General features: G+C 33.1%; 1 protein-coding gene across 5 annotated transcripts in view; it reads right to left on the bottom strand.

Annotated features, from left to right (window-relative positions):
• The window catches only part of CSMD1 (CUB and Sushi multiple domains 1), a 1,093,278-nt gene that overhangs the window by 287,830 nt on the left and 782,202 nt on the right, over positions 1-23,246 (bottom strand). For all 5 annotated transcript variants that reach the window (XM_027640975.1, XM_027640976.1, XM_027640977.1 and 2 more), the window contains 2 exons: positions 5,937-6,040; positions 427-539 (listed from right to left, as the gene is read on the bottom strand). In XM_027640975.1, coding sequence (XP_027496776.1) covers positions 427-539; positions 5,937-6,040 — 217 coding nt within the window. The remainder of the gene's footprint in view (positions 1-426; positions 540-5,936; positions 6,041-23,246) is intronic.

Raw genomic sequence — 23,246 nt, 5'->3', positions numbered from 1 at the left:
ATATCTCTGTTTTTGTTACATACTAATTTTGACCTAGGTCTGTGAATATTCTCAGTGAGGCATGAAAACATGTTTTGTAACTACCCCAATAAAGTCTTGTGAATATTAACCATAATTTTCAAATAGTATCTAATATGAGAAATTATACAGGTTAGCAGAATGTAAAATTAATGATCTTTCAAATATAATAGAAATTTGTAGCTTCTATTGACCTACCAGCAAAAAACCTTAAAACAATAAATTTAATTTTTACTTGCAAATATTTTTAGTTGCAAATCCACATCTTCATTCACCTTTAATTAACAATAGAGACAGTATCAAAACTCTAAGTTTGTGAAAGGACTAAATGCCTATTTGAAATAAATTTGCTGGAGTATCATGAAGTAAGTTACTGCATGAGTTTAAAATAGTTAATTTAGTTCATACCTTGATAAACAGCTTTGAATCCTGGTGAGCCAATGCTGTCATCAGATTGTAAATGAAGCCACATCTGGTTACTCATGCTCACAATAAGATCAGGAACACTAGATCCAGTGAGTCTGTGTGTAGGATAAAGGGTAGAGTCATTTGTAGAGGTATAAATTGCTATTAATATTATTACTACTACTGCTACTACCACAAAACAAAACCTTTTAAACTATTCACATATTATTTAGGCCTATTTGTAATATATTATTCTCACGTTCTTATCAGCTGTTTTTTGGTAAAATTAATTATTCCACATGAATTAGAACAATGTGAAGTAATAGAAATGAATGTATTCAACAATGATTAAACACTTTTAATAAACCTGTTCCTACCTAAAGCTTTCCTTAAGTAACTAAGTGACTGCATGAATTAGTTTCCAACTGTTTAGATTAGTATTGCTTTTTTTACCATGTTTTCTGAAAGTGAAGGAAATTGCTCTACATGCCTTACAGCCTATGTGTCCAGAACTTACCAGGATCACATCTATTCAAATAACTCACAGTGATCCCTTAAATTTCAGGGAAAATTGCTATTTCTCATACAGTAGAAAGTCAAGACTGCTGGAAGAGGAAGGGAAGGGAAAGGGAGAAAACGAAACCTAAAGAAAATTAAAAAAAAAAAAAAGCTAAATCAATAGCAGAATCAGTTTTTGTTATGGTGGTGGTTTTGTGTCTGGTGGGGGATTTTTGTGTGGTTTTGTTTTGTTTGCTTGTTTTGGTTTTGTTTGGTTTTTTTTGTTTGCTTCTTTGGTGTTTTGTTGTTTGTTTATTTTTACTAGGGTTTACCTGAGAATACCCCTGCATACACCCCTACATCATTCAACTAAGAGGATGGCAGATGGGGTAGATCAAATGTTTAGGGAATGTAGGTCTGTCTGCCAACACATGCTGTTGCTGACTCTTGAGTTTGTCGCAGTCTGTAATCATCTTAAGATCAGATTGTTTTCAAGTTCAAGAACAGAGACTTGCAGACCAGCCATTCAGATTGGATGGTGTTAATCTCATTTCACGTGGAGACGAACAATTCTAGGTGATCTCTACATGAAGAAAGTTAGAATGTTGAGGGAATTGGTGCAACTGGTGAAGTAATGGAAGACAAACTCGAGCCAAGCTTCTCAGTACTCAGAACAGACTCACAGGTGAGAAGAGGCAACACTAAGAGAAAGAAATTTTTTCCACCAGTTTGCTCTCTGCTTACTTGTCCAAAAGAAACCATACCCAGGTTATTAAGGATGGTCTTCAGGACCAGAAATGTTGGGGGTTTTATGATTTATAAAAGTGTAGGTTGTCTTTCAAGCCCCCAGGAAGTCTCCAAACTGTGTGTGAATAGAAGAAAATGATAAGGGTTTACTAAAATGTATTTCACTACCATGAATATTTTTTGTGCACTGCAATAGCTGACGTAAGCAGCTGAGTTTGAACCACTAATGTACAATTCCATCTTTGTATCAGAGAAAAAAATCTACAAGTTTTCTATGCAGGAAAAGTTAAAAAATTCATGTTTTAAGGGGAATCATTTAGAAAAAAATAAGTTTTAATGTAACTGTTGCAAGAAGAATATAAATCATAACATTTGAAGGCAAAGCAGACTTTCTAAACCAAACTGTTAGTTTAATATACAAGAATTTAAAAACACAAAACAGGGCAATGCAGGAAACATCCTGACTGATAAATTTCATCTCATACTTGATGATCACTACCAAATTAGTTTGTAAGGATAGTCACTAGCTCCTGGAAAAACTCTGTTAAATATGAGAAATAACTTTCAAAACTTTATAGCATAAACATATTTACATTACTAATAAGTAAGTTTTATTACTGTATTTCCAGAACTAACCCTCTCAGTATACATAATCCATGAAGTAAGACTATCATATTTTAAACACTTAAGAATTTTAGATGAAGCAATTGTTAAAAATTATAAAATTGATGGGTATATTGCCCTTTAATTAATTAAGTTGTTGATGATTAGATTTTCTAAAAATTTTACTATAAATAATAAAATTAAATTGCTTTAATAAAATAAAATCCAACAGATCTTTAATCAATATACCAACTGGATGGTCAGAGAAATGCATTAAATTGATTTGAAATAGTTCGCTTTTCATCAAAGTGTATTAGCTTTTTCTACTGTCTCCATGTTATTTTACAAGAACTTAAAATGTTTTTTCTAATTATTTTCCCAATTTCTTGCAAAAATAAATATAATAAATATGACATGGAGCATCTAAACTTTTTTTCTCCTTTTTAAACATCAGTATTCCTTCTTATTGCCCTCTAGCTGTAGTGCTACAGCTTTAAGGTTACATAAATAATTACTGATGGATGAGAGTTTGGACACTATAAGAAAGCTTGTGCTAGGATGGATCATTTACATATTATGATCCTCAACTCCCCCAGTCTTTCCATAAAGTATTTAAAGGTCCCTTATTAACTGATCTGCCTTCACCCAGTTCCAATATTCATAGGATGTCTGTCTTATAAGCATCCTGGCATGACTGAGCTCACTGTAAAGTTTGAATTTGTTTACAATACAAGGTTTGTTTGCAATGTTGAAATAAGTTTACAACACACCCAGAAGCAGATACTACCTCGAGGGCTCTAACACCTGAGAACTGGAAAATTTTGCATGGGCCCGAGGCTTGTGTGTTCAGACAAGACAACTGAAAGGTTCAAATCACTTAGAATTAGGTTTGAATTTAGAAAGTTATTTATTTTATCATATTTTGTTCAAACTAAATTATAAAATCTATAAAGTTTTAGAATCAAATGCATGAGATTCTATAGTAATATTTTTCAGAATTTCTGCAGAAATGCTGACATTTACTCTGCTAACGGAAGTTTGAAAAGCATAGTAAAAGCTATATCATTTTTTAAGATATCCTGAGAAATTTAGAAATTAAATCTAGCCAGAAAAGTCTTTGTTATAAGTTTTTTCATTCCCCTGGGAAGAATAAGAAACTGCAAGGTGATGCTCAAACCTCATTAAACATAACAGATGTTTTTAAAACCAACTAATAAAAAATGTTGATAAGAAACTCACTCTGACATTTAGTTATGAACTTTCTCATGATAATGTAGTCTAAAAGTGGTCTTAATGTTTTATGAGGAATGTTACTTTGCATTCACAGAAGACCTTTCTCAAAAGCAAATGAAATACAGCATATCCATGATGCCATTTAAACATAATGTATTTCATAATGCAGTGTTTAATAACTGCAAAAACAATGTCTCAATTGAAATTCAGATTCATTGCTAATTATTGTGAGATTGCAGTTTCATCTTTGGGCCTTCCTGTATTTCTTGTGTATTTCAGTTATTAATCATTTACTGTCTCAAATGATTTCCAGAGTAATGTTAATTTTGCAACCCAGAAGGCAGATAAATTTAATTGCATAGACCTCAGTTTCATCAAACATACAATTTACAGTAAAGATGGTAGGTCTAGCACTGTACTGTAATCCTAAGTGATAGGCTGGGGAGTAATAGGGATAAAACAATTGCTGTTTTAGTCAAAAAACATATTGAAGAAATGGCATAAAGTATTACATTTCTCTAGTGAGAACATCATACTAGTTCCAGAAATGCCATTGATACATTTAGAAGTGGATGTATGCTTCAGGATCTTTAAAGTGTTATTAAAGTGAAAAAAAAATTATAGGAGGTGATGTTATTATGGGATACTGTCTTCTTAAGATAACAAAAATAACAATTAATATAAGAAAATAATATTTTAGATTTTTGTTTATTTTATGTTTCGGGTAGTCACAGAAAATACATGTGGAATAGGTAGCACAGGTTAAATGCCTTCAGATGGAATGATAAACCTCCCAACATTTAGCACTTATTTGACAAGTAATTTCAAACAGGTAAACTTTGACATAGAAGTGGGCACAGGGTAACAAACAATGAATAATTTGAGTTAGCAAATTTACTACTTAAAAACTTGACTCTGAAGGAGTTGTGGGATCACTGTGAGCGAAACTATATCCCAGTTCAAAAAGCAAAAACTGCAAAGCCTTTTGTCATAGTTACAAGCAGTTAAATTAACATGACCAGAGAGACCATCACATTACATAACTGGTCCATAAATATGAGAAAAAACAAAGATGGATGTGGTTCCCAGTTTGTGGTTTTCTTGTAAACTTAAAGTGTAAGCTCTTAAAAGTTTTTGGGTTTTTTGTTTCTTTTTTTTTTCTTTTTTTCTATTTCAGGTATTCAGAACATGGAATTCAATTTACTTACTAGCAGCTACTTGGTATTGTAAAAGAAGAAACACAAGCATTGTGCAAATAATTCAATAATTTTCCAGTCTTAGCTTTTAAGCCAAATTAAACTGTGGGTTTTCTATATACTTTGATATCAGAGTTCAGAAATTAGCCATCAATAAATTTATAAATTCCTAAGCAAATACATTTAACAATAAATTTATTGTTTGCAGACTTGTCCCTCCAAAAATATTCTAATTAATTTAAAATAAATTGTGTAGATATACTCATTTGTTATATTCAAAAGAAACATTGTAATTATCTATATGTATTAAAAACCCCTCAAAACACAAAAGATGATGGTTTCTTTTTAACAAATGTTTCAATAATGTTTTTATCCAATAGGTTTATATGCAATGTCAAGTAATGTTATTATAAAATAAATGTTTTCAGTTTCTCTTATTTAGTTACTGTTAATTTATTAACCCTGTAATTTTGTTTTGCATTTGGTGATCAGGATTCACATGAAAACTTAACCTTCTAAAAGCTATACTTAAAATACCTTGTAAACACAAGCTCTCATTATGTAGGAGGGAAAATAAGAATATGCAACCAAAATGAGGTGGTTAAAGTAAATATAATTAATTAATCTGTACAGGATTCTATTCTTTCCATTAGTCCACACAGTACTGAGGACCTGTATATTAAGAGTAGCTATCTAGTTTGGAATTTTCTTTCAAATTTATGTAAGCTCCTACAATTTCAATATATTATATTATAGTAATCCATAAAGCATGTATAACTTTACCAAAAAGTGGCCTATGTACTTTCATGAAAATTTTGTACACAAATCCAATTTTAAGTATATGAATTTTGAAATTAATAAATTCATTATTTATTTTACACAAGCTGTATTTTCTATTTTATGAAATTCATGACTTTTTGTTTATTCCCTTAATTGTTTGTGAATAGAATTGTACACTTAGTACTTGTTTTTTAAAGGGAGCTTTTTTTCCTTTTAAAAAAGACTAATCTTCAGTTTTTAGTCTCTGAAATTAAAGCCTATAAAGATGCTACTAAAGTTTTGGAGTGAATTTTGTAATGAACAATTTTCTTTGACAGTACTTGGATTTTAAGCTTACATTATATAAACAAATTACATACATTAAAATTACAAATTAAGGTAGATATATCCTGACCTGGAAGAAAAAAACATGACAAAAAAATTACCAAGGAAAATTTTTTGAAGTTCTGTACTTACACATACAACACTGTTCTGGTATCACCAACTTTCCCGGCATCTCCAACAGTAAGAGTATCATAGCCTCTTTCCAGTTCAAACTCTTCAAAAGCAAGCTTTATGACCTAATAAAATGAAATAACTCATTTATTTCAAAACATATCCACATGTTATCTCATGTGTTCTAGTCTTAAAAAAATTATTTGGCTATCATAAATCAAGTCATGAGGCAATAAGTATTTCAGTTCATCAAATCTGAATTTACAAAGGTACCTAGAAAGAACAGAAGTGAAGAAAATTCTGTATTTTCTAATACCTGGAGGTAAGTCAATGCCATAATATTTTAGAGGTATCCTATAGTAAAGATACCAGTTACCCCTAACTGGTGATAATTGTTCATTATTGAAGCAGCAAATCCTCTTCTTTTACCATAATAGCTATATAAAAATTACACAGTATAGTGCTAGAAGTGTATTAAAACATTCTCATCTGTTGAATTATACAATAATAAGATAGCAGGTATGAACTAGCAATTCATAAGAAGATGGAGGAGGCTGTTTCACAGAAATACAAAAGCAGAAATTTCTTTGTATAAATTACTAATATTAAACTATGATTCCACTCAGTGTCTAATCATAAATTGCCAAGAAAATTAGAAATGTATCTCTCAGAATTCTTTGAAAAAGTATTAACTGAGACTGTAATTTTACAAAATAAAATATAGTATGAAAATGGAATTAGATTTGTATAAAAGAACACTTCTAAGACAATCACTTTTAGAGTTCAGTAATGTTAAGTAGTTGCAGCTTATATCTATGTACATATATATGGACATTGTATGTTTTTGTAATTTGATATAAAATTTTCTGCGGACAACTTGGTATGAATGTGCAGGCACAGTGACTTCCCATAAAATTATTCATTTTATCTTTATGCTAACTTTTACAGATATCCTTCGGTACACTTTCAGACAACTTCAGCCATTGCATGAAAATGCAATTAATTTTTCTTCTGTTTTGTGGTTAAAAACATATTTTTGGTCATATTTGAGCTTTCAGCCTCAGCCTTAATATGCTGCTGTTTTGGTAGCAACACATGAAAAAAACATGTTTTCTATCCACTTATGTTTATTTCTATGTGATTACCATGGCAGAATTAATCACAAATTACAGCCCTTTAGAAAAGCAGCGTCCAAGATAAGTTACTTGTCTAAACTTTCTCAGTATTACAAAAGAAAGCCAGACCATCTCATTTCTCTGTGTTGGAATTGGAAAAGTCCAATATAATAAACTTCAGAGAGGAACTTACACTACTAGAGTAGGTGAGCCTTACATTGTACTATGTGGTTTCAGCTTGTAACCCAAAGAAAAGACTGTTTTTAATAAAATACCCATCAACTTAAGATAGCATATTGCCTCTTGCCGTAAAGTCATGTCTTGCTTTTCAGAACTTCCTTTGCCATCTCTGCTATTTGTATAGTTATGTTTTTTAAACTATGTTAAATTGACTCCAGGACTAAAACCGCTTGTATATTTTTAAATGGAGCTAATATTTACTGAAGTGTCACTAAAAACCAAAGAGAAAGAGTTCTAAAGAAAAGCTAAATGGTTCTAGGATTTCCACTATTAACACAATTATCTGTATAATTATTTTGACCATAAGTGAAGAGGGTTTGTGATGCAATACAGGCTTTTCATGGCATATTTTACAGATCTGCCAGATTTTGAGACTGAGTGTAATGCATTATCTACATTTGCAAAATCAGAGAATTATGGAATCATTTAGGTTGGAAAAGACCTCCAAGATCATCGAGTCCAACCTTTGATTCATCACCACCTTGTCAACCAGACCATAGCACTAAGGGCCACATCCAGTCATTTCCTGAACACCTTCAGGGATGGTGACTCCCTGGGCAGCCCATTCCAAAGTTTAATAACCCTTTCTTTGAAGAAACTCCTTGTGATGTTCAATATAAACCTCCCTTAGCATAAATTAAGACTATATCCTCACATCCTGTCTCTAGTTGCATGGGAGAAGAGGTCAACCACCACCTTGCTACAACCTCCTTTCAGGTAGTTGTAGGGAGCAATAAGGTCTCCTCTGAGTCTCCTTTTCTCCAGACTAAACAACCCCAGCTCCTCATATGACATGTGCTCCAGATATTTCACCAGCTCCATTTCCCTTCTCTGGACACGTTCTAGCATGTCAATGTCTTTTTTATAGTGAGGGGCCTAGAATTGGATGCAGCACTCAAGGTGTGTCCTCACCAGCACAGAGTACAGGGGAAAGAATCACTTCCTTGGTTCTGCTGGCCACATTATTGTTGATAAAATCAAGGATGCCATTTGCCTACTTGGCCACCTGGGCACACTGCTGGTTCATGTTCAGATGGCTGTCAACCAGGGCCCACAGGCCCTTTTCCACTGGGCAGTTTTCCAGCCACTCCTGCCCGAACCTGTAGCTCTGCATGGGGTTGTTGTGACTCAAGTGCAGGACCTAGCACTAGACGCTGTGGAACCTCATACCACTGACCTCATCCCATTGATCCAGCCTGTCCAGATCTTTCTGCAGAGCCTTCGTACCCTCCATTAGACCAACACACCTACTTGAGAGTTGTGAGTTTGCTGAGGGTGCACTCCCCCACATTCAGATCATCAATAAAGATATTAAACAGGACTAGGCCCAATACTGGTCCCTGGGGGACACCATTTGTGGACTGGCTGTCAACTGGATATAGCACCATTCACCATCACTCTCTTGGCCAGGCCAGCCAGCCAGCTCTTAACCCAGTGAAGAGTGAACTTGTCCAAGTCATGGACTGACAGCTTTTCTAGAAAAATATCATGGGAGACAGTATTGAAGGCTTTACTGAAGTCCAGGTAGACAAAATCCACAGCCTTTCCTGCATCCGCTAGGTGGGTCACATGGTCATAAAGGAGATCAGGTTGGTTAGGGAGGACCTGCCCCTCCTAAATCCATGCTGGCTGGGTCCGATCCCTTGGTTGTCCATTGTTTCAATAATCACAAGAATTTTAGGCAATATGCTGCAGACAAATAATATACATTTCTATCTGTTCCTGATGGAATTCCTAGATTCTAGTATTATGGTATTCCTAGATTATATCAGTGCAAAATTTAATTATTAAATCGAGACTAATAAAGCCAAAGAGAAGTAAAAAAAAAAAAAAAATAGAAGCAGGTAAGGAGAGATGTTTCTGGTAAGAGAAAATAACAATAAGACTTTTAATGTAATTTTTATTTTATATGGAAGAGGAAACTTGATAGAATATCCCATGAGAAAATATGGTAATGTATTATTTAAGAATGTTCCATTTGGTTAGACTCACAAAATGTTTTACATTACAATTTAAAACCAAATATGAATGTTCACCTCTTTAATAATAAAGGAAGTTAGGAAAAAAAAGTAATTGGATATAAACCATAAATGAAAGATTTGAGTTTCTGGTTAAGCATATAGGAAATACCAAACCAAACATTTCTTTATGGGAAATACATTGTGAAGATATATTATAGACTATTAAAAAAACCCCTGTTATCTTCATTTCCAGGATAATTGTTATTCTATGCTAACACATAAAATGTTTTGGAAAGACTTTCAAATGGCTGAGAGTTAAGAGGTCTAGCTTAAATTTGTTGATTCTGACTCATAAAACATTAATTTTACCATGTAAACACTTAGCACCTGGTCTATTCATTGCTCCTTCCACAGTCAGTGGACAGAAAAGGGTATCTTTTTCTGTCATAAAACGTCCTGAATTGGAAAGAACCCACAAAGATCATCAAATCCAGCCCCTGGCCCTGCACAGGACAGCCCCAAGAGTCACACCATGCACCTGAGAGCATTGTCCAAATGCTTCTTGAATTCTAGGGAGCCTATTCCAGTGCCCAATCACCCTCCAGGTAAAGAACCTTTTCCTAATATCTAAATTAAATCGCCCCTAACACAACTTCAGGTCATTCCCCCAGATCGGGTCACTGGTCATCACAGAGAAAAGATTAGTGCCTGCCTCTCCTCTTCTCCTCACAAGGAAGTTGTAGACTGCAATGAAGTCTCCTTTCAGTCTCCTCCAGGCTGAACAGACCGAGTGACCTCAGTTGCTCCTCATATGGTTTCCTCTCCAGGTACTTCACCATCTTTGTTGCCCTCCTTTGAATGCTCTCTAATAGCTTTATATCTTTCTTATATTGCAGTAACCAAAACTGCAAACAATATTCAAGATGAGGTTGCATCAGTGTAGAGTAGAGTGGACAACGCTCTCCCTCGACTGGTTGGTGATGTTTTGCCTGATGCCCCCCTAGGACATGGTTGTCCCTCCTGGCTGCCAGGGCACTGCTGACTCATATTCAATTTGCCATCAACCAGGACCCCCAGGTCCCTTTCTGTGGCACTACTTTCCAACATCTCATTGCCCAGTCTACATATGCAAACGGGGTTGCCCCATCCCAAGTGCAGAATCCATCATTTTCCCTTGTTAAACTTCATGTGGTTGGTGATTGCCCATCTCTCTGATTTGTTGAGGTCTCTCTGCAGGGCCTCTCTGACCTCGAGGGAGTTAACATCTCCTCTTAATTTCGTATCACTGGGAGACTTAGCATCGCTTCCAGTCCTGCATCCAAGTCACTTATGAAGATGTTGAAGAGGACAGGGCCCAAGATGGAGCCCTGTGGAACCCCACTAATGACAGATCACCAGTCTGATATTCCCCCATTACTATTACCCCCTGTGCCTGACCCCTGAGCCAATTGCTCACTCATCCTATGATGTGTTATACATCTGTGTGCTAAAATTCTAGTAATACTAATCTGATCAGTACCATTATATATGCTTAATATGAACTGATTAAAATGAAGAAAAGAATTTTCATTTAGAAAAACTGGAAACACAAAAATTGCTTCCAAACCTATTATATTTATTTCTGGATGATCAGTTACATTCTTCTTAAAAAATAATGATCCTATTTGCTTTTTGAAATGTATGAGACAAAATTACCTTATAAGCAATTCAGAATGATTACTTGTTTTTAGATAAATAGACTGTGAAAGTAAACAAAAAAAAAAAAAGCTTAAGAATACGAGACACCTAAAGAGGTACCTACAGGCAAGTTTTGCAAGTGAATTTCCTGTCATAATTACTTTCTCATTTCAAATATTTTCCTCTATGCTAGGCACTCCTACATTTTATGTTTCTGCTGGCATAATTGCTATTGCAAGTAAGGGAGAAAGGCAGCACCAGAGCTGTAAGAAATGACTGTAATGCCTGGAAGAAGCAGGAGGGCGCATGGTAATGTGACATCTCCAAAACGTCTAGGTGTGCATGTTCTTTTCACTATTAATAAGGCCTATTTTGTTATTACTTAAATATGTTAGAAATGTATGCATTCAGTATAGTAAATAGAATGCAAAAGTAAGAGCGTGAATTTTAAGATGCAAGAAGAAATGTGAACTACCTGTAAGATGTCTGTTATATTTACAAGAAATCAATCAAGCAACTTCAAAAAAAAATAAACACATGTACTAGTAGAAATGTGTCTTATTCCAAATATATGAAGATCAGAGAAATAGAACTGAGGATCCTTGGTTAAAAGTTTTAAAATTATAAATAGAAAATGTGTTGATTATAAAGGTTTTTGATGAAAGGTGTTTGCAACTGTTACAGGTTACTTCATTTCATTGACATACTAGCTTCACATATATAAGAGCATTTTCCTACTTTGCATTTCTCCCCTCTTCTGTGTAAAATTTGAAAGTAACATGAATATTTCAATTTTTTTTTGACTCTGTCATTTCTTTTATAGACACCTCATGCTTAAAGGGACTTGAAAGTGAAAGAGGTCATTACTATCAGTATAAATACAGAAGCTCTGTTTTCTCTTTCAGATTCCTAAATATTTTAAAAAATTTCTAGAAGAATGGAGCCAGATGCCTAAATTAGTGCTTTAAAACTAGTTTTGGAGGATCTATTTCACTTAAAAAGCGACGTAATATAGAAGCAATGTCAAAAGATGTCACCAGTATTAGAGAATACATACACAAATCCAGTATTCCTTAAAACTTCCAAAACTGTGCTCTTCCCTCTTACAGTGATATGTCTTCAAGTCTTAAGAGTCACTGTAATTATGGACAAAATCCAGAGGAAGAGGGAACATAGAAAATTGACTACAAATAATAATAAAACTAGTTTACTCATGCACAAATTCTGTGGGTGATTAATTGTGAAAGATGGTAAAACTTTTTTTTATATTCCTTTAAAAAACAAGTTATTTATTTTGCCTCAAAGCCCTTAAAAGGTAAACCATTTATCACAGTAGTATTATTCATAATTTGATATAGGTACAACTATAATTAATAAGATGCAAAATTAATAACTCATAACTCTCAGGCTGAAATAGGCTCCAACCAGGAAAAATAAAGTTTATGCCAAATAGAAGGGCCTGTCCTGTAAAATTTTAATTCCTCCAGTTTTTGTTGAGTTACAGCAAATTTATTGAAAACACTAAGATTATTCTGTCCCTTATTTTAAAGAAATATTAAAGGTGTTTGGTACTACTGTTATCCAACAACTGCAGTTACTTAGAAAGCAATTATAAAAACAAAATTGCTTTTTTTTCAATATTGACATTATAATTTAGATTTCTCATTCTCAGGAATTTATTTTCCTTTTAGCCCCAACTAATGACTTGAAAACGAGCCTAATAACCATACCTGGTAGAAATTAAATAAAGATAAGAAGGAAATAGCAATATTAATATATCATGTAACAGTAATAATGCAAAACAAAAGGTGCTGAGGTTGCTTTTAAAAAAGGAGAGAAAAAATAATATAATAATCACAAGAATAAAAAAAAAAATTCCAACAATTTGTTTTATAATGATTACCCCATGCAAAAATACAGGTTGTCTTTTTCCCCATTGCTTTTCATTCTTTGGATTGCCTAGGATAACAGGTTTCTGCATTCTCTACTTTGAATGTACTTACCATATCCAACATAGCCCTTTTTCTGCAAGCTAATTAAGGCCAAATAATTTGAGATATTTAAAAGAAAACAATATATATAATCTTAAGAAATAACAGTTCATTTTGTTTATGTAGTAAAGATGAAGGAGCGACTTGACACTGATCTTAGAATAGTCCAACAAGGAAGAATTTTCTGCTAATGTATATAGAAATTAAGAATGGGCATAGAGTGGTTGGAAGCTGAAATTAGAGAAAATATAGAATTAAGAGTAAAGATTAGAAAAATAAAATTTTTGACACTATGAAGTACCATTGCTAGCAGTAGCTGATGATTATGTAAAATAGGTCTATAACTAATCACATATTTAAGTAATTTTAAATACATACACAGTAAGGCAGTGAAGACATTATTAAACACAGTTTTGTTTTCTGTGCAGAGGGAGACATGTAAAAAAAAACCCCTTAATGATGACTTCAGAGTTAACAGAGCTGCCACAATCTGTTACTCAGTCAGAGAAGCGGCTTGTCGCCAAGTCAGATTTTAATCTTCAGATATAGTGCCCAGGCATCATGTCAAATTTCACTTTACCATCTTAAAAAATTAAGACAATTTCCTTCTTCTCTTTTTGGTTAGTTTGATATGTATACAAATATGTCATTTCTAAGTACAGAGAATACTATGAAAGACTAAAATTTAATTTTAAAATCAAATACCACAGCCCAATGAATGTTTCATATTTATGTGAGACATATTTTGAATGAATTATCAAACAGCTTGATTTAGATTTGAAAGAAAAAATTAAAACAATAAAAAGCAGAATCATAAGATAAGATAATTATTTATATGTTCCCACTAAAAGTTTGGAATTTATCACTTTTGGACAATTTTAGACAACTCTCTGATATAGTAGGATGATCTATTTCTTATTTTCTGCCAAAGGAAAATGTCAAATATATGGCTTTCATTTTTGCTCCTGCTGTTGCTCCAACTGTCAGTAGGAAACAAATATGGAAGTATAAACTTTAAAGAAACATCATGTATTTTTTTTTTTAATTGAACAATGGAAAAGAAGGCAAAAAAACCACATTTCTATTCATATCTTTACTTGCCATTCATGAAAAAGAATTCCAACTTCGGCATATCTTTGGAAATCTTTTTCAAAACATTTAGTTTTTCTAAAATGGTGAGTAGCACCCACTGATGAAAAAGACACAGTAATGATAAAAATTAAAGAAATACTTTCAGATTTGCTGTTCAAAACAATGTCTGAAACTACTGTTCTTTAAATTTGAAAATGAAGAGCTTCAGTTAGCATTTTTTAAAAACAAGTTACACATAAACTAAGAATACATTAATTACCAGAAAAGAACTCTGATTTAAATAGAGGCTGAGAATATTACTTATTAAATAAGCCTGTCAATTTTTTTAGCTTCAGAAATTTAAGCAGCAGAAACATACTTAGTTTACTCTCATTGACTGTTGTCTTACTTCCTAAAATCTTTAAAGAATAGGTTAATTTTATTAATTAATTCAAAGTGCATATGAGGTTTGATACAGCACAAGAAGTAAAGGGCTACACGAAGAAGTTGTTAAGTATCAAAAGTGCACATTCATTTATATAGACACAGACTATTCTCTAGACAGGGTCCTATGTAGGAATTTGGAAAGTTAGATTTCAGTTTTGCTATTATTGTGTAGTCCTTAAAATAATTAATTTCAGATTCTTGAAAATTACTTATATAACAGCATAATTCCTCAAGAGTTTTCTGATATTTTAATTCTTCTTACTTAAACTTCAAGTAAAACATGAATAAAATATGATAAACATTCAAACTTCAGAAAATCAAAAAAAAAAAATAATCTAACAAGTTCTATTCATCCCAACTGTAACATCATTGTGCAACATTCACTGAGGAATTCTAACACCTTTGTAATGACGTGTGGGCCAGTGGAATATCCAGGAAATAAAAGTAACAAAATAACAAGGCAGAATTTGCATTTGTGACCTTAAACAAAAAATTAATTATAGGAAATCTATATCCTTATAACCAAACTAAGTAGTTCCAAGTCCAATATTATTTTTTGGCTGAACATATTGGATAAATCCTATATTTCATGCATTCTATGCTATGAAACATTTTAAAGATCGGTTCCTTCAGTACTTTCTCTCAACAGTAACAGAAAGGTGTATAAGCATTGTTGAGAATGCATAAGCTGTTTTGTTTGAGAAGTAGAGTACTTGAGCTGTTGGTTTCTTGTTATTATGGCAAAACAGTTCCAAGGGTAGAAACTATTTAATTTAGAGGGTGATGTATCTTGGAATCACAATGTATTGTGCAAAAAGGCAATTGAATTGAATACTGGAAAGCCTCCAGAGGTATATGGAGATGCTTAAAAGAAGGAAATGCTTTAGAAGGAAATGCCTTAGAAAAATATAATGTGCCAACAGAATTAATTTGCTAAAAATGTATACAATCTCAGAGTTCAACTACTGTTTAATGCTATTTAGAAGAGACTGGAAAAGTCTGAGCCATACTGAGCTGAATTACAAACTCTGATAAAGGAGGTGTGTTACTGTGCTAATAGAAGGTTGTATTTACATAAACAAACTTTTAGAGGAAAAGTAAGCAGTGTGTCAGTTTATAGTGTATCTTTCTTTGAGCTAAATTCAGATGTCCACACTCAGATATTTTCTGTCTTATAAGATGTCTTTGCATCCTGTCTGACTTCTAACTGCCTCTCTAGAAGGATACAGATTTTCCTTGCACGGGCATCTTGAATACCTGAACATCTCATACAGTAATAGATACTTGAGGATGGACAAATGAATTGTGTCCTTTATGTACTGATGTGTTTGATGCAATAAGAAAAAGTGTGCTTCATATAGAAAAAAACCTTAATTAAAATCTTAAAACATATAAATTGTTTATATAAACATTGATACAGATGAGATCTTTTGTTACATACATGATGAGAATAAGGGGACTATGGCTGAATGTATACTCCTGTAATAAGTGTAGTAATATTACATGGACATTGCATTGTCATGACACTAAGTTTTTACATAAATCTGGAGAGTTTTTAGATAATGTGATATACTAAAAAGTTTAAATCTACTGAGGTTAACTTCATTCTGAATAAAAAAAGATGCAAATAAATTTGCCCTGTGTCTAAATTATGAATAAAAAAAAGTCATGAATATGAAATTTTGGCATTCATATTAACAGATTAACTTAATTTAAGTTCCTTTTTCCCCCCAAGCTTTTCATCCTACTATGTTTTCAAAATATACAACTACATGTCTGGTTGGTCCAAGTGTACTTCAAAAATAGAAACAAATTGTTTTGAATTATTCCCCTTATTATTATAATAATCAAAATTTAAGGCCGAAATTCTAGCCCTGATACAGTAAACAGAACACATAAGGATTTTCATGTTGAAATTTCCTCCTATCACTTCAATCCATGAAAAGGAGTTTGTTTTAATGTTTACCTCACAAACAAGTAAGTTTTTGGAAGTTTGTGTTTCATCTCACAAAATTACATTTTTTGCAATAAATTCTAAATACAACAAAATTTAAGCAACCTTTATCATGCATATTTTTGAGCCAGAAAATAAATAAAAATTTAAACAAAACAAAACCAAAAGTACCCAAAACAAAACAAAACAAAACAAAACAAACAAAAAAGAAAGGAACAATCTTGTTATTTTGGACAGATTTGAATTACCTACAGTCTAGGAAATAGTAAGAATGCTAGCATGGGACACCAAATTTTGTAATTTACTGGCCATGAATAAACAAAGAAAGGAGCCATTAACTTCAGCCTATGAGAAGAACCCACATTCAAACAGTTTCTGATGAACTGTATCCCAAAAGAAGGACTGTGCACTGGATCAGGGGACAACTGTGAAGGAGTGGCAGAGAGGAGCTGTTAATGAACTGACTGCAGCCCACATCCACACACCCCTGCACCACTCAGCAGAGTTGGATGTAGAAGAGTTAGACTTCAGAAAAAGATTTTAGTGTTGTTTTTATCATCCTACTGTATTTTTAATTTTAAATAAATTAATGTTCCCCACATTGAGTCTTATGCCTAATTGGTGAGCAATCTCACTGTCCTTGCTTTGACCCATGCGTTTTTTCATCTTATTTTCTCCAACTGCCCTGATGAGGAGGGGGAGTAAGAGAGAAGCTTGGTGGGCACCTGCCAGCCAGCCAAGGTCAACCCACAGCAACTATATGGGAGAGTTACCTTAATATCATAAATTGAAACATTAAATCTAATAAGAATTAAGATATTTGCATTTAACTATAATGAATATTAATCTTATATTAGTGAGAAAACCAATAATTTCTTCCAAAAACCATTAAAATAATTATAGCATTGACAGCACTTACATTTTGAGCTTTTTTAGCAATGCTTCTCATGGTTTAAATTTCCAAAAATAAAAAGCACAACACAAAACCTAATTACATATGTAACCTTTTTGGCAATAATAGTTTACCTACCCCAGCTTAAAAACTTAATCTCCCCCACCTGAACGTACTTTATCAAATCCTATACTTTTGTTGAAAATGTCCCTTGCATCTCAGTGATAATGAATATATACATTTTCATCCTGTGGCATGAGAAATATATGTATTAAGAGGAAGTAGTAAATATGATTGACTTTAATGATTACAGGCCTGACTCTTGGATCATCTACCTTGATTTTACATCTTTTCATCTGTAAGCACTTGAGTAGAGCTGTTCTTGACCTGTATTTGTAAAAAGTGTACCAGAATCAGTGAAGATGATCTCTGGTCATTAGTCTCAAAACCATATGGCAATCTGCTCAAATATGCGAGTAATAGTGCCCTGTAAGAATACATTTGGGCACAAGTCATTATTTGGGTCTAATTCAAATTATAAATTAATAAACAGAACAGTTTCTTTCAGTTTGCATTAAATGAGGAGTTTATGTAAAAACTCCATTAAAATGTAAAGACAATAATAGCTGCAATTTTCCCTCTGCAGTATTATATCACTTGCTTTTAAATTAGGGTAGAACATATAAATAATTTACTCCAGAAAAAATGAAAATAAAAATTACTGAATAGCAAAATGTGCTGTCAACAAAACAATGGAGGAAGAGAAAAAAATGTCTTTACAGATGTATTTCAAAGACTTTTAGACCAGTTTTAAATGTTATCTTGCTTCCAAAGATGTGCACACACTTTCTTTCTTGTTGAAATTCTTATCAACTTTGAAACATGAAGATATATTGGCTAGAAACTTAAATACAATGTAAAACATATTTCAGACAAGTTGGATCAGTGACTAAGCAAAGTAGGTTTTAAGATATGAGAACAGTTTCAATTTGACTAGTATGTCAATGAAACCTGCAAACCAAAAAGCCTTAGGGGGAGTTACAGATTTCCTTTTGCCCTTTCTAGCTAATTAAAAAAATAGTGTTCTGGTGCTCTGCAATTTCTTCTTTTGTTTATATAACAAAGTATAAACATTGCATGCATTTATTATATTTGGCATAAATTCTGAGACTGGTGTTTTTTTATCTCAAAGAAATGCAGAATTTGTGAGGCAATGTGGGTTGGAGGGAGCATTGATTTGTATAAATCATGTCCAGGTATAATCTTCAATAAAGCTGATCTATCTTGAACAGCAATAACAGTATTGTATCAATGAGCTTAAGAAAATGGACAAAATGTGTCCTAGCACCTTAGAATAAAAGCAAATCACAAAATATCCCTGAAGGCTAGAGCTAGTTCTTAATACTTGACTGAGAAAAGGTATGAAGTCTTTAAAATCTAAAATGAAAATGAAAAAATAATTTTATCAAGACAAATGAAAACAAGTAAAATTTAAAGTGGAATAAATTTTGTTCTTTGACATCTACACTTAATAACATATTAGTGACCATTTTTAACTTAAGAAAAAGTTAGAGCAATATATGTAATGTGGACTTTGTTATCAGGCATAGCATAGCATAGTCTCGTGTAGAGTCTGGAAAAACCATCTCACACTGTGTTGAGATGTGGGAGGGCGCTTGGAATAGGGAACTGGATTTTTGAGGCTCTCAAACCATGACAATGGCAATGTCCAATATCCCAAATAAGAAAGATGAAAAGCTAAGATATTAATCTGAAACTTTTGGCTATGGTAAGAACTTGTGCATACAGTAATCTCTATCCCTTCTTAAAATATAAAATAAAACTAGAGGCAGACAAAAGTAATTATGTTCAAAGCTGGGCAGTCTTAAAACAAACTGGATGTAAGTATCTCTCCAATAACAGGTACCTGATTTCTGCCAAGTACTACTGAGTTCTGGTAAATATATGTATCTCTCTAAAATCTGAACAAATAAAGAATAAAGAAATTAAAAACACGTATACCTCACTGGTAAGAGCACATAATTGTTTACTCATTGATCCTCACTAAAAATACACTAGTAGAAAAATAAAAAGTAGAAATCGAGAAGATAATGTCAAGTTATTTTTTGTTTGGTTCCACATTAGTGCTATTTTTGTTTGGTTTCCACTATCATTTGTTTTAACCATGAGTTAGTTTACATCTAAAGGAAGGACATGGTCAAGATCTTCGTATTGCACAGCTCTCTTTTCCATATTGTTAAGAGACATAAACTGTCAGTAAGACTGAGTGAGAAAAAATATATGCCTGATGCCAACACGAAGTTCAGCATTTGCTTTTTTATCACAGGAAATGGTATTTTTACATGTAATAATTTATTCAAAAAACATTTCAAAATGCAGATGTGACTTCAAAAAGGAGATTTATTCTCCTTACATTCCTGCCCTTTAATCACATTTTAAAAGAAAAAAAACAAAGTTCTTTGTGAATTATAAATTTCAATAACAACACTAAAAAATAAATATATTTGAGACTACCATAATATTATTAATTCTAAATATGGATCTATAATAACATTTCCAACCTATTTTATTCTTTCTTTATCACTATCAGTGTCTATTCGGTAGACATTTTTGTTAGCTAAATAGAAAAAATGCTTGATTTACATCTCTGGATATACTGTTTGTCCATCAAAAGGTTATGGATAGGATTAGAGAGTTACATATAGTCTAATGATTTCAATAAAAGCTTTACTAGTATATTAATTCTTTAGATATTTTGCATATTACTTTGTATGAAAAATATATTTGAATCTAGAGACCAGCTAGCAGCTGCAATAAGAATAATTTTGTCTTTTTGATACTAATGTTCAGAGGTTTTTATTTAAATTAAATATTTCTTCTAAGGAAGATATATCACAGCAATATATATCACAGAGAAAAAAACGTTGTGAAATAATAGCATAAAATATTTCTTAATTTTCCAATATATTCTAAATTATCTAGAAAATCATAATGCAAGTATATCTCAGGTTTTTTTCTGTTACTGCAGACTATTCAGAAGTGCTACTATCAAAACATTCATTGTAGAACTTTGTTTCTGTAGAGAATAGTACTTCTCTCTTTTTATTAAAAACATTTTTCATTCTGCGATTGCAAAGAAAATCTAAAAACGTGAACCAAGGGCAATTATGAATATGTAGAAAGTCTCAGAAACTGGCTTGTGGAGATTAATTCTTCCCATTATGTCTCATCAGGGACCTTTGGACTCTGATATTAGCATTTTTACACAGCACAAAAAATGTTCTTTTGTTAGAGAAATCAATATTCTGAATGTCAATAACACCCATTATCTTTTTTTCTGTCTCCCCGTTTCATTGTATCTGACATTAGTCAATAACTGTCAATAGAAGAATTCAACTAATTACTGGACATATATAGACTGATCAGTTGTCTGCCTCAGCTGGAGATGCTGGATTCTGCTGGCAAACAGGAAGTTTTCCTCAAGCCTGTAGAATTTAGAAAACTGACTTGTGAAACTAACTACAGGTTCTCTGAATTCTAATGTAGGTAGAGCAGTGTGGGGGGGAGGGCGAAATAAAAACTCGATCAGTATAATTTTGAAAACTTTTAGCTGCTAACACCCACAGAGCTTTATAAAAAATGAATAATAATAATAATATTAATAATAATAATAATAGCAGTAGTATATGACTGCCCTAATTGTTGACAGCTATTACTTAATCTTTAATACTTGAATGAGTGTCTTTTTCAAATAGAATAAAAAGGCAAGGTACTTCTTGAAGGTGAAGTGAATTAATTATATTTCAAAATGGCATTTAGCTATTCATGATAAAACAATACATTGGAACAGCACTAGAAGGGACAAAAAATACTATGCAAGTCTTTGATTCCCATATGATGAAGCTGTCCAACAGTGAACTGAATAGAAAAGTTGAAGACAATATTTAAATATTGAAATCGTACCTCTAAATATTACTCATGTCTACTAAAGCTATCATAATTTTTAAAGGAACTCAACCTTACTATTGTCTGGTTTTTGGAAGATAAAATAATTTAAATTACTGTAATGGCTTTCTAGAATAAAAAAAAGATTTAGTATCTTAAAGATATTCTTGATTTTTAAATACTCATTTCTTAACTTTTTGAACAGGGAAAAGACCAGATACAATCAAGCCTAAATACTAGTGGTAAACACAGCTTAGTGAGATATTTACAAGTAAGATTTTAAATTCCTTCATAATGCTATATTTTAATTCTAAAACATTTCTTAAAACTTGTGTAAAAATACTTTTTTTGGTCCCTTCTTCTGTAAAATTATGTTTGTATAATCAAATACCTTTAGGAATCATAATTAGCATTGTACAGGGCTTAAATGGAAAGTTGCAATTTCTTTAAAATTGTTTATAAACATTCTGTTGTACTTGAAATGCCACAAAGATAAGCTTGGTAATTCTTATGTCTGTAGGAATGGAAATGAATGTCTAATACCTGAGGAATTTGTGAAATGCGGATATAAACACATCAAGTATTTCCACTTTTGAAATCACTTCACTAATCAGAGAGTCATTTAGATTGAAAGTGACCTCTGGAAGACATCTGGTCCAGCCTCTGGCTCAAGAGTAAGTACAACTAGAATTATAAAGCTTATTATATTTCAAGTGGTTATACTAGATTATCATAAAACTAGTGATTTAATAAAGATACCACCCTCCCTCGCTATTTTACCACCTTATTGTAAATCCAGTTCAGGAATTGTATTTTGATTGACCTAATTAAAAAACATGGAATGAAAGTAATTATGCTGAAAACATAGTCTCTTAGCAACATAGGTGCAATACAAAATGTTTCAAAGCTTAAGTGGTCATAAAACTTTATAGTAGAGTTCTTCAGTGAGTATCTTTGAAACAGCAATCAAAAGATAAATGCACTTGACACATCCACAGGACTCATAAAGAGACTAAAGGAAAGAAGTAAGCAAACTAAAACAACCACAAAACTGTTTCTTAGTTGCATCGTAGAATCATCAAGGTTGGAAGAGATCTTCAAGATCATCTAGTCCAACTGTCAACCCAACACCATCATAATCACCCTTAAACCATACCCCGAGTACCACATCCAGACACCTCCAGAACATTTTCAGAGGTAGTGACTCCACCACCTCCCCTGGCAACTTATTCCAATGCCTTAAACACTCTTGCAGTGAATTTTTTTCTTCTAATATCTAATCTGAACCTTCCCTGGTGCAACTTCAGATCATTTCCTCTTGTCTTTTCACTTGAGACATGGCAGAAGAGACGACCCCCCATCTTGCTACAACCTCCTTTCAGGTTGTTGTAGACAGTGATAAGGTCTTCCCCGAGTCTCCGTTTTTCCAAGTTAAACAATCCCATCTCCCTCAGCCTCTCCTCATATGATTTGTGTTCCAGACTCTTCACCAACTCCACTGCCCTTCTCTGGACGTGTCCCAGCACCTCCATGTCCTTCTTGACGTGAGGGACTCAAAAATAAACACAGGACTCAAGGTGCGGCCTCATTAGTGCCAACTACAAGGGGACTATCACTGCCCTGGTACTGCTGGTCACGTTATTTTTGATACAGGCCAGGATGCCATTGGTCTTCTTGGCCACCTGGACACACTAATGGCTCATATTCAGCTGGCTGTTGACCAGCACACACAAGTCCCTTTCTGCTGAGCAGCTTTCCAGCCACTTTTCTCCCAGCCTGTAGTGCTCCATGGGGCTGTTGTGACCCAAGGGCAGAACCCAGCACTTCACCTTGTTATACCTCATACAGCTGTCCTTAGCCCATCAATCCAGCCTGTCCAGATCCCTCTGTAGATCCTTCCTACCCTACTGCAGATCAGAACTTCCACCCAACTTGGTGTCATTTGCAAACTGACCGAGAGTGAACTCTCTCCCCTCATCCAAATCATCGATAAAGATGTGAAAAAGGACTGAAGATA

This window comes from Corapipo altera, unplaced genomic scaffold (genome assembly GCF_003945725.1).
Source record: "Corapipo altera isolate COAL_440 unplaced genomic scaffold, ASM394572v1 46, whole genome shotgun sequence".
Taxonomy (NCBI): domain Eukaryota; kingdom Metazoa; phylum Chordata; class Aves; order Passeriformes; family Pipridae; genus Corapipo; species Corapipo altera.
The sequence above is the reverse complement of the archived record's forward strand: the minus strand, read 5'-3'. Positions and strand labels throughout refer to the sequence as shown.